Source organism: Mus caroli, unplaced genomic scaffold, assembly GCF_978045245.1.
Source record: "Mus caroli unplaced genomic scaffold, Mus_caroli_1 scaffold_13, whole genome shotgun sequence".
Classification (NCBI taxonomy): Eukaryota; Metazoa; Chordata; class Mammalia; order Rodentia; family Muridae; genus Mus; species Mus caroli.
This window is the reverse complement of record NW_028227268.1, coordinates 49,668,707-49,681,467: the sequence shown is the minus strand read 5'-3', so window position 1 is coordinate 49,681,467 and position 12,761 is coordinate 49,668,707. Positions and strand designations below refer to the sequence as shown.

General features: G+C 43.0%; 1 protein-coding gene across 1 annotated transcript in view; it reads left to right on the top strand.

The window, feature by feature from the left end:
* Trpv1 (transient receptor potential cation channel subfamily V member 1) overlaps positions 1-12,030 on the top strand; it is a 29,129-nt gene extending 17,099 nt beyond the window's left edge. Inside the window, exon 15 of the mRNA XM_021176714.2 lies at positions 11,242-12,030. Coding sequence (XP_021032373.2) covers positions 11,242-11,414 — 173 coding nt within the window. The 3' untranslated portion in view covers positions 11,415-12,030. The remainder of the gene's footprint in view (positions 1-11,241) is intronic.
* Positions 12,031-12,761: the final 731 nt, after the last annotated feature.

Below are 12,761 nucleotides of genomic sequence, written 5' to 3'. Positions count from 1 at the left end.
GCTTAGTGACTGGTGTATGCTCTCAAACACATCTGTGTGTCCAAGGAGCACTGCCATAGGCTCCTTGGACTCACTACCCATCTGATTTCAGATTCACTTTTGGCTGTTGTGTGTTCAGAAACCTGAAAAGACGTAGCCAACATTTTCAAGAACCCCGCCATTCTGTTATGGAACCCCATATGGGGTCACAGTCAATAGTTTCAGAAGCTGGGTGTCAGGCTATTATGCAGTAGTGTCCCAGAAAGGTTGGAGGGTTTGTTTGTTTTGTCCTTAATTATTTTTTTCTTTCTCAAATGTGATGTCTTTTGGTCTGCCTTCATATTCACTGACTCCTTTTTTTTTTTTTTTTTTTTTTTTTTTGTGAGCTCCCAATTGCTCTGAATTCCATCCAGAGAAATTTGAACCTCAAACTTTAAGCCTTTTGGTTTTAGAGTTTCTATGTTTTTCTGTTGAAGTTTCCATTTCTAAAGATTTATTTATTTATTTTGTGTATATAAACACACTGCTGTCTTCAGACACACCAGGAGTTTTTGGATCTCATTACAGATGGCTGTGAGCCACCATATGGTTGCTGGGAATTGAACTCAGGACCTCTGGAAGAGCAGTCAGTGCTCTTAACCATTGAGCCATCTCTCCAGCTCATAGTTTCCATTTCTTTGCTGAGAGGTCCTCTAGCCATTCCTTCATTAGCAGCACATTTCCTCTATTTCTTTGAACATATTAATAAGTTACTTTGCACTTCCTGTCAGTTAAGGGGTGGACTGGCTCAGAGGTGGTACTCTCAGCCTGGCAAGGACAAGGCCTTGGAGTCAGCTGTCAAAGCTAATTCCAACATCTGGGTTATCTTGGCATTCATGTCTCTTTTTTTTTAATATTTTTATTACATATTTTCCTCAATTACATTTCCAATGCTATCCCAAAAGTCCCCCATAGCGCCCCCCACTTCCCTACCCACCCATTCCCATTCTTTTGGCCCTGGCATTCCCCTATATTGGGGCATATAAAGTTTGCAAGTCCAATGGGCCTCTCTTTCCATTGATGGCCGACTAGGTCATCTTTCGATACATATGCAGCTAGAGACAAGAGCTCCGGGGTTCTGGTTAGTACATCATGTTGTTCCAACAATAGGGTTGCAGATCCCTTTAGCTCCTTGGGTACTTTCTCTAGCTTCTCCATTGGGAGCCCTGTGATACATCCAATAGCTGACTGTGAACATCCACTCCTGTGTTTGCTAGGCCCCGGCATCGTCTCACAAGAGACAGCTATATTTGGGTCCTTTCAGCAAAATCTTGCTAGTGTATGCAATGGTGTCAGCGTTTAGAAGCTGATTATGGGATGGATCCCTGGATACGGCAGTCTCTAAATGGTCCATCCTTTCATCACAGCTACGAACTTTGTCTCTGTAACTCCTTCCCTGGGTGTTTTGTTCCCAATTCTAAGAAGGTGCACAGTGTCCACACTTTGGTCTTCATTCTTCTTGAGTTTCATGCGTTTAGCAAATTGTATCTTATATTTTGGGTATCCTAAGTTTTGGGCTAATATCCACTTATCAGTGAATACATATTGTGTGAGTTCTTTTGTGATTGTGTTACTTCACTCAAGATGATGCCCTCCAGGTCCATCCATTTGGCTAGGAATTTCATAAATTCATTCTTTTTAATAGCTGAGTAGTACTCCATTGTGTAAATGTACCATAATTTCTGTATCCATTCCTCTGTTGAGGGACATCTGGGTTCTTTCCAGCTTCTGGCTATTATAAATAGGGCTGCTATGAACATAGTGGAGCATGTGTCCTTTTTACCGGTTGGGACATCTTCTGGATATATGCCCAGGAGAGGTATTGCTGGATCCTCCGGTAGTACTATGTCCAATTTTCTGAGGAACCGCCAGACTGATTTCCAGAGTGGTTGTACAAGCTTGCAATCCCACCAACAATGGAGGAGTGTTCCTCTTTCTCCACATCCTCGCCAGCATCTGCTGTCACCTGAATTTTTGATCTTAGCCATTCTGACTGGTGTGAGGTGGAATCTCAGGGTTGTTTTGATTTGCATTTCCCTGATGATTAAGGATGTTGAACATTTTTTCAGGTGCTTCTCTGCCATTCGGTATTCCTCAGGTGAGAATTCTTTGTTCAGTTCTGAGCCCCATTTTTTAATGGGGTTATTTGACTTTCTGGAGTCCACCTTCTTGAGTTCTTTATATATATTGGATATTAGTCCCTTATCTGATTTAGGATAGGTGAAGATCCTTTCCCAATCTGTTGGTGGTTTTTTTGTCTTATTGATGGTGTCTTTAGCCTTGCAGAAGCTTTGTAGTTTCATGAGGTCCCACTTGTCAATTCTCGATCTTACAGCACAAGCCATTACTGTTCTATTCAGGAATTTTTCCCCTGTGTCCATATCTTCAAGGCTTTTCCCCACTTTCTCCTCTATAAGTTTCAGTGTCTCTGGTTTTATGTGAAGTTCCTTGATCCACTTAGACTTGACCTTAGTACAAGGAGATAGGAATGGATCGATTCGCATTCTTCTACATGTTAACAACCAGTTGTGCCAGCACCATTTGTTGAAAATGCTGTCTTTCTTCCACTGGATGCTTTTAGCTCCCTTGTCGAAGATCAAGTGACCGTAGGTGTGTGGGTTCATTTCTGGGTCTTCAATTCTATTCCATTGGTCTATTTGTCTGTCACTATACCAGTACCATGCAGTTTTTATCACAATTGCTCTGTAGTAGAGCTTTAGGTCCGGCATGGTGATTCCACCAGAGGTTCTTTTATCCTTGAGAAGAGTTTTTGCTATCCTAGGTTTTTTGTTATTCCAGATGAATTTGCAGATTGCACTTTCTAATTCGTTAAAGAATTGATTTGGAATTTTGATGGGGATTGCATTGAATCTGTAGATTGCTTTTGGCAAGATAGCCATTTTTACAATGTTGATCCTGCCAATCCATGAGCATGGGAGATCTTTCCATCTTCTGAGATCTTCTATAATTTCTTTCTTCAGAGACTTGAAGTTTTTATTATACAGATCTTTCACTTCCTTAGTTAGAGTCACGCCAAGATATTTTATCTTATTTGTGACTATTGAGAAGGGTGTTGTTTCCCTAATTTCTTTCTCAGCCTGTTTATTCTTTGTGTAGAGAAAGGCCATTGATTTGTTTGAGTTAATTTTATATCCAGCTACTTCACCGAAGCTGTTTATCAGGCTTAGGAGTTCTCTGGTGGAATTTTTAGGGTCACATATATATACTATCATATCATCTGCAAAGAGTGATATTTTCACTTCATCTTTTCCAATTTGTATCCCTTTGATCTCATTTTGTTGTCGAATTGCTCTGACTAGGACTTCAAGTACAATGTTGAATAGGTATGGAGAAAGTGGACAGCCTTGTCTAGTCCCTGATTTTAGAGGGATTGCTTCAAGCTTCTCACCATTTACTTTGATGTTGGCTACTGGTTTGCTGTATATTGCTTTTATCATGTTTAGGTATGGGCCTTGAATTCCTGATCTTTCCAAGACTTTTATCATGAATGGGTGTTGGATCTTGTCAAATGCTTTTTCCGCATCTAACGAGATGACCATGTGGTTTTTGTCTTTGAGTTTGTTTATATACTGGATTACGTTGATGGATTTCCGTATATTGAACCATCCCTGCATCCCTGGGATGAAACCTACTTGGTCAGGATGGATGATTGTTTTGATGTGTTCTTGGATTCCGTTAGCAAGAACTTTATTGAGGATTTTTGCATCAATATTCATAAGGGATATTGGTCTGAAGTTTTCTATCTTTGTTGGGTCTTTTTGTGGTTTAGGTATCAGAGTAATTGTGGCTTCATAGAATGAGTTGGGTAGAACCTTCTGTTTCTATTTTGTGGAATAGTTTGTGAAGAACTGGGATTAGATCTTCTTTGAAGGTCTGATAGAACTCTGCACTAAAGCCATCTGGTCCTGGGCTTTTTTTAGTTGGGAGACTATTAATGACTGCTTCTATTTCTTTGGGGGATATAGGGCTGTTTAGATCATTAACCTGATCTTGATTCAACTTTGGTACCTGGTATCTGTCTAGGAACTTCTCCATTTCATCCAGGTTCTCCAGTTTTGTTGAGTATAGCCTTTGGTAGAAGGATCTGATGGTGTTTTGGATGTCTTCAGGATCTGTTGTTATGTCTCCTTTTTCATTTCTGATTTTGTTAATTAGGATGCTTTCCCTGTGCCCTCTAGTGAGTCTGGCTAAGGGTTTATCTATCTTGTTGATTTTCTCAAAGAACCAGCTCCTTGATTGGTTGATTCTTTGAATAGTTCTTCTTGTTTCCACTTGGTTGATTTCGCCCCTGAGTTTGATTATTTCCTGCCGTCTACTCCTCTTGGGTGAATTTGCTTCCTTTTGTTCTAGTGCTTTTAGGTATGTTGTCAAGCTGCTAATGTGTGCTCTCTCTAGTTTCCTTTTGGAGGCACTCAGAGCTATGAGTTTTCCTCTTAGAAATGCTTTCATCGCGTCCCATAAGTTTGGGTATGTTGTGCCTTCATTTTCATTGAACTCTAAAAAGTCCTTAATTTCTTTCTTTATTCCTTCCTTGACCAAGGTATCATTGAGAAGAGTGTTGTTCAGTTTCCACGTGAATGTTGGCTTTCTATTATTTATTTTGTTATTGAAGATCAGCCTTAGTCCATGGTGATCTGATAGGATGCATGGGACAATTTCAATATTTTTGCATCTGTTGAGGCCTGTTTTGTGACCAATTATGTGGTCAATTTTGGAGAAGGTACCATGAGGTGCTGAGAAGAAGGTATATCCTTTTGTTTTAGGATAGAATGTTCTGTAGATATCTGCCAGATCCATTTGATTCATAATTTCTCTTAGTTTCTCTGTGTCCCTGTTTAGTTTCTGTTTCCATGATCTGTCCATTGGTGAAAGTGGTGTGTTGAAGTCTCCCACTATTATTGTATGAGGTGCAATGTGTGCTTTGAGATTTACTAAAGTTTCTTTAATGAATGTGGCTGCCTTTGTATTTGGAGCATAGATATTCAGGATTGATAGTTCCTCTTGGAGGATTTTACCTTTGATGAGTATGAAGTGTACCTCCCTGTCTTTTTTAATGACTTTGGGTTGGAAGTCAATCTTATCAGATATTAGAATGGCTACTCCAGCTTGTTTCTTCCTACCATTTGCTTGGAAAATTGTTTTCCAGCCTTTCATTCTGAGGTAGAGTCTATCTTTTTCTCTGAGATGAGTTTCCTGTAAGCAGCAAAATGTTGGGTCTTGTTTGTGTAGCCAGTTTGTTAGTCTATGTCTTTTTATCGGGGAGTTGAGTCCATTGATATTAAGAGATATTAAGGAAAAGTAATTGTTGTTTCCTGTTATTTTTGTTGTTAAAGTTGGCATTCTGTTCTTGTGGCTGTCTTCTTTTAGGTTTGTTGAGGGATTACCTTCTTGTTGTTTCTAGGGCGTGGTTCCTGTCCTTGTATTGTTTTTTTTCTGTTATTATCCTTTGAAGGGCTGGATTCGTGGAGAGATAATGTGTGAATTTGGTTTTGTCGTGGAATACTTTGGTTTCTCCGTCTATGTTAATTGAGAGTTTGGCTGGGTATAGTAGCCTGGGCTGGAATTTGTGTTCTTTTAGTGTCTGTATAACATCTGTCCAGGATCTTCTGACTTTCATAGTCTCTGGTGAAAAATCTGGTGTAATTCTGATAGGCTTGCCTTTATATGTTACTTGGCCTTTTTCTCTTACTGCTTTTAGTATTCTATCTTTATTTAGAGCATTTGTTGTTCTGATTATTATGTGTCGGGAGGTATTTCTTTTCTGGTCCAGTCTATTTGGAGTTCTGTAGGCTTCTTGTATGTTCATGGGCATCTCTTTCTTTAGATTTGGGAAGTTTTCTTCTATAATTTTGTTGAAGATGTTTGCTGGTCCTTTGAGTTGAAAATCTTCATTCTCATCCACTCCTATTATCCGTAGGTTTTGTCTTCTCATTGTGTCCTGTATTTCTTGGATGTTTTGAGTTAGGATCTTTTTGCATTTTACATTTTCCTTGATTGTTGTGCCGATGTTCTCTATGGAATCTTCTGCACCTGAGATTCTCTCTTCCATCTCTTGTATTCTGTTGCTGATGCTCGTATCTATGGTTCCAGATTTCTTTCCTAGGGTTTCTATCTCCAGTGTTGCCTCATTTTGGGTTTTCTTTATTGTGTCTACTTCCCTTTTTAGGTCTAGTATGGTTTTGTTCATTTCCATCATCTGTTTGGATGTGTTTTCCTGTTTTTCATTAAGGACTTCTACCTGTTTGATTATGTTATCCTGTTTTTCTTTAAGGATTTATAACTCTTTAGCAGTGTTCTCCTGCAATTCTTTAAGGGATTTTTGTGCTTCCTCTTTATTGTCTTCTGCCTTTTTAGCAGTGTTCTCCTGTATTTCTTTAAGTGTGTTATTAAAGTCCTTCTTGAAGTCCTCTACCATCATCAGGAGATATGCTTTTAGATCCGTGTCTAGCTTTTCCGGTGTGTTGGGGTGCCCTGGACTGGGCGAAGTGGGAGTGCTGGGTTCTGATGATGGTGAGTGGTCTTGGTTTCTGTTAGTAAGATTATTACGTTTACCTTTCGCCATCTGGTAATCTCTGGGGTTAGTTGTTGTCGTTGTCACTGTTTAAAGATTGGAGCAGAAGCTGTGTTCCACTCACCAGCAGTCTCAAAATCCTGTGGCAGGGGTTGTGGGTAGCTGGTGGTACCCCGGTGCTGGTCCAGCCGGAAGAGGCCTGTGGTCCTACTCAGGCCGGTTTTCTGCTTCCCTAACTAATGCAGTCTCAGGTCCCGCACGCAATTGGATTGGAGCAGAAGCTGTGTTCCACTCTCCAGAAGTCTTAAGATCTTGTGGCGGGTGTTGTGGGTACCTGGCGAGTGTCAGCCGACCCTGCGCCCTAGCTACCCTGGTGCTTTTCTGACCAGAAGAGGCTTGTGGCCCTACGTAGGCCGGATTTCTGCCTCCCCAACCAAAGCAGTCTCAGGTCCCGCGTGATTGGACTGGAGCAGAAGCTGTGTTCCACTCACCAGCAGTCTCAAAATCCTGTGGCGGGGGTCGTGGGTAGCTGGCGGGTGTCAGCCGACCCTGAGCTCTAGCTACCCGGTGCTGATCCGGCCGGATGAGGCCTGTGGCCCTACTCAGGCCGGTTTCTGCTTCCCTAACTAATGCAGTCTCAGGTCCCGCGCGCAATTGGATTGGAGCAGAAGCTGTGTTCCACTCACCAGAAGTCTTAAGATCCTGTGGCGGGTGTTGTGGGTAGCTGGCGAGTCTCAGCCGACCCTGCGCCTTAGCTACCCCGGTGCTTTTCTCGGCATTCATGTCTCTTAACTCCTCTTTTTTTATGATAGAGGACCACATTGCCGTGGTTTCCCTTTTAGGCCCAGTGTTTTCAGATTGTGTGCTGGGCATTGTGGATAAGATACTGTGGAACCTGGATTTGGTTATCTTCCCTCAAAGATACTTCAGTTATTAAGGAATCACCGTAAGCGTGTACATGTGGAAGTGAGTGTAAGGGTGTCTCTGCATTCTGTCCATGCTCCCTTCTTGCACTCAAGCTTAAGTGTGTCCACCTCACTTCCAACCCCACCGCAGGCATCTCTGCTAAGCCTCCTGTACTCTCACCATCAGCAAGCAATGTCTAAATCTCATCCAAGGACTTGTGGGTAACCACCCAACCCTCAAACCAACCAGTCTCCCAATGTTCTCCTATGCTCTGTTCTACTGATTCTAGCTATGTCAGCTGCTAGGATAGCTGCTTTCTCTTTAGCTTAGGGGAAATTCCATGCTCTATAGGATGGCTGCTGACTGTACAGTAGTAGGTAAGGTTGTCTCTTAAGCAGAGAGATAGGGTGTTCATAGTGCTCCTCTTGTGAACGCCGTGCCTCTTAGGGTTTATAGTAGCTCACATCTGTCACATGTGTTCAGGCCTAAACACATCTGCTGAATGGAATTTTGCTCAGCTATGGTTGTCACAAGCATGACAGTCCAGTCCAAGATAGTCTGTTACAATTGGATATGGAAATCTATTTCATCAAAGGCTCACTCAGGGGCTGGCGCTGTAGCTCAGTGGTGGTTGAGCACTTATTTAGCATGTGAGTCCATCTCTAGTACAGAAAAAAAAATAGGCTCACTTTTGGATATCAGTTCCCTGATCTGAGGCTTTGTTAATCTCACTCAGGTCCCCTGCAGTTCTGTGACTTTCCTAGGACTGCAATTAGAAAGACTCCCTGGTCACCTTATCACCCTTGCTCACTATCTTTCCTTCAATTTGTTAGGTGTGCTAACACTCTCAGATCTACTCAAAGCCGGTGTTGTGGGTGATCTGAGTGGCTTACCGTGATCCTCCTACTTAGTTAGCCTTTGTTGGGTGAGTCTGACAATGGGGAGTTTATTTTAGATGTATTTAAGTGCAGGATCATGGGGGGGGGTGTGCAGTTTCCTGGTGACAGTTATCACAACAAAGCTAAAGGTGTGACTAACACGTGGCCTCTCCCATGAGAATGGGTTTTATAGATTAAGTGCATAGCGGAGGATCTGCCAACCTAGAGGTCACCAGGCTATAAAATACATGTGACAGCTCCCTCACGGATGGGTTCTGTTGACCTAGAAACAATGCTCAAGATAAAGGCCCGTGGAGGAAGAATCTGGGATAAACATAATAGTTTGGGGAGTCTGGGTGCGGCCTGACTCTACTGATAGCACAGGTCACCAAGGCTGCTACCAACACCCAGCCCAGCCTTCTGGGTGGAAAACAGGTATTTATGTGCTCTGCTGAGGAGACAGCCCTGAGTGTTTAACATTTCTGCTTTCCCTGGAGCTCATCTGTGAGTACGAGGACCTTATGGCTCTCTACCCTGTACCTCTCAGTGAGCTGCTGTCCAGTTAGAGCAGCCATTTGGAACAGAAGTGAGGGAGTGCCGCATTAGACTTTACACATTCACTACTTGCTTTCTCACTTTTGTAACAGTAGAAACTCTAGTGATGATAGCCAGATAACGGGGACCCCTTTTCACCAAGATGCCTGCGCTAGGAAGATGTGGGAGAATTCAGGGGAGAAAGGCCAGGGAAGGAAGGTGGGAACTGGAAGGACTAGGAAGTGTGTGGGGAGCTTCAGTGAATGTCTTCTCCACTGGTATAACAAGTCAAACTGAGCTGAACCTATAGTAAAACAGCAAGTTCGTTGTGGGTAGCTCTCAGGCAGGTTCACTGACCTCACAGGAGGGGATCAGTGGAATCACAAGGCTGGGCTGAGGCAAGGCTTCCTAAAGGGGAGTGGGTAGATCTTCAATGTGATGGTGGGGTACAAATAAGGTTATATTATAAACTTATTTTGTGATATTAGGGCCCTGTAGGTGGGTCTTAGAACCAGTGGTCAGTTTGAGAATCCTGAACTAGGAGCTGGCTTTGTCCAGCATTTTGTGTGGGCTTTGAAAGCAAAGGCTCCTCCTGATCAGAAGAGAAGGGTGGGGACCTCTTGGCCCAGGCCATCTTGCCTTTGTCCCAAACCCTCTGGCCTAACACTTGGTATTAGAATATGATGGATGGTGATGGGAACCTCAGCTACCTCTGGAGACCCTGGAACTGGCTAGGTCAACAGTTCCCAAACTGGGTGTCTCTATTTCCCAGCCAATTAGTCCAGATTTCAACAGGCAGGGGTAACTGATTCTTCCTTAAGAGCTCCCTGGAACTTTAGGTCATGCCAAAGTTCTTATTTGAAGCCCAGTGTCACCATGTCTCCCTTGGCATTTTCTTCTATGCCCTGGTGGGGCCTTGACTCTAAGTCTTGATTTTTTTTTTTTTTTTTTTTTTTGGCTGCTGTTCATCACTTTAGGACTGCCCAATGTGGAGTTGTGTTGTAGAAATCTCTTTACCCTCCCATTTGGGCAGAGAGGCAATGAAGCCTGAAGCGGGTGTGAGATAGAGTAACTTCATGAGTTATCAGGTTTACCAGGGCCTGGGGGAGAAAGGAAGTGTAAACTGGGTGAATGAGCTCAACTGTCAAAGAAGAGGAAAGTTCATGGATCTAAGAGCTTGGAGATTTATTTATTTTTATTCCAGACAGGGTCTCACTATGTAGCCCTGGCTGTCCTGGAACTTACCATGTAGACCAGGGTAGCTTTGAACTCACAGAGATCCATCTGTCTTAGCTTCTTGAGTGCTGGGAGTAAAGGTGTAAGCCACTACACCTGGCTAAGATCTTTTTTTAAAAGATAGGTTTTGAAATGAAAATATAGTAACTTTATTTTCCTCTTCCCAACTTCTACCCATGTCCCTTCCTCTAACTTTTCTTTTTCATTCATACATTTACATATACATTTACACATACACATACACATACACATACACATACACATACACACAAGTATAATTTGCTGAGTCTGCTTTTGATTTCAAAGCTAACTACGTTGTACTGGCTAACCAGTTAGGATTCTTGTTGATGGGAGAGGCTAATTCTCCCTCTCATCAGTCATTAGTTGCCTGTAGTTCTTTGTCTAGTGGTGAGACTCTGTGAGGTTTCCTGCTCTGCATTAACCTGTCTATTGTTGTTTGGGTCTTATTTAGGCAGTCATTTCTAGGAGACAGTCTCATAGCAGACTTCCTGGTCCTCTGGCTCTTACAGTCTTTACTTCTGTCTTAGTAAGGGTTTTATTGCTATGAAGAGACAACATGACCAAGACAACTCTTAGAAAAGAAAACGTTTAATTTATGGCTGGCTTACAGTTTCAGAGGTTCAATCCATTATCATCATGGCGGGAAGCCTGGCAACATGCAGGCAGACATGGTGTTGAAGGAGCCATGATCTAGCCAAGTTCTATATCTTGATCCTTCTGCAGCAGAAAGGGGACTGCATGCCACACTGGGTGTAGCTTGAACATGTATGACCTCAAAGCCCACCTCCACAGTGACACAGTTCCTCCAACAAGGCCACACCTCCTAATAGTGCTATGGGGGCCATTCCTATGCAAACCATCATAGCCCCCTCTTCCAAATGTTCCCTGAGCTTTAGCTGTAGGTGTGTTGATAATGGATTCAGTGGGGCTGGGCTCTCCATCACCCATGGATCTCTGCTTTGTATCCACTTGTGATTTTCAGTCATGGTCTCTGTTTGCTGTACAGAGAAACTTCTTTGATTGCCCAGGTCTCCTTTTACCTGAAGGTGTGAGGCCCGAGAGCAATCCGTGCTTGTTTTGTTGCATCCAAGGTAGTAATGCCATGCTGCCTTTCAGTTTCAGGGAGAAACTGGAAGAACTTTGCCCTGGTTCCCCTTCTGAGGGACGCAAGCACTCGAGATAGGCATAGCACCCAGCCGGAAGAAGTTCAGCTGAAGCATTATACGGGATCCCTTAAGCCAGAGGATGCTGAGGTCTTCAAGGATTCCATGGCCCCAGGGGAGAAATGAGGGACACCATACAAGGGCTGATGCTGGGTCTTTGTGGCCCATTGCTCCCGTGGGGGAAGGATCTGCTCAGGGAGCAACAGAGCAGGGTTGATGTTGGCTGGCTGCACTCTGCCTGCCTAGGCATGTCCCTGGGACTTCGCTGGGCTTGCTGTGGGAAGGTGGGAGGTATGTGGGAAGCGAGCTGTGAATCTAACCATGATCTTCAAACATGTGGCTTTCAACTCTTTACTGGCTTTATTAAACAGAATGGATGGCAGATCTGGTTTTATTTGACTTTTGGATGGTTGGGACTATGAAGAAATGGAGTCCAAGCAGACAACCTTTAACTACTTGCTTTGATATGAAATGCTGGGCCATTTCTTCCCTACACTCTGCTGACTATCTTACCTGGGAGGTTTTGGAGGGTTTTGCCATTTGGCAAATGCAGAGAAAGTGGGGGTGCGCTGGGGTTCACCAGTCTCACTATCAATTCCATCAGAATCAGGTTGCTCCAGATGTGACTTTCCCCTTCAATGTAAAATATCTGTCCTCCCCCCAAAACAGTAGCTTCATTGCTGTTTAAATAAAAATATAGAGCCACACTCAAAGGACATGCAGAAAAATTTCAATGATCTTTCATTTGTTGTAATCATAATTTTGCCCCACTCTGTGCAGTGCTAAATGTACCTACTGCTGTTAGTCTTGTAACTAATATAATAAACTATATATGTGTCTGCAAATACGCTTTATAACAAGTATGGACTTGGCAATAGTAATTGGGCTAGTGTTGCTAGGTGTTTCTCTGTTCAGTCTGTTTGTACCTCTCTCTCTCTCTCTCTCTCTCTCTCTCTCTCTCTCTCTCTCTCTCTCTCTCTCTGTGTGTGTGTGTGTTAAAACATTTATTTCAAAAGTACCTTGGGGAGGAAAGGGTTTTCTTAATCTTACAGGTTACAGTTCATCATCAAGGGAAGCCAAGGCAGAGACTCAAGGCAGGAGCTTGAAGCAGAAGCCACAGAGGCCTGCTGCTTATTGGACCCAATTTGACAGCTGTGTTGTTCAGTGAACAGTTGTGATGAGTCAAGGGAGAAGGGGTAAAAGTATTTATCAGAGCAGAGCAGACACAAAGATTTATTAAAGAGGATAAAATGTGAGATGGAGACAGTGAGCCTATTATTTATTATTATTATTTTATTTTTTAAATTATCTTTAATCTTATTTTTTTTTTTACAGTCCAGTCATTATCTCCACCCCCCCAGACCCTATCTGCCCTCAGACAGTTCCTCATCCCATTTTTCATCTCTGTCTATTTCCAAGAGGATGCCCCCACACCTCACCCCTCCTGATTTCCCCACTCTCTGGGGCCTCAAG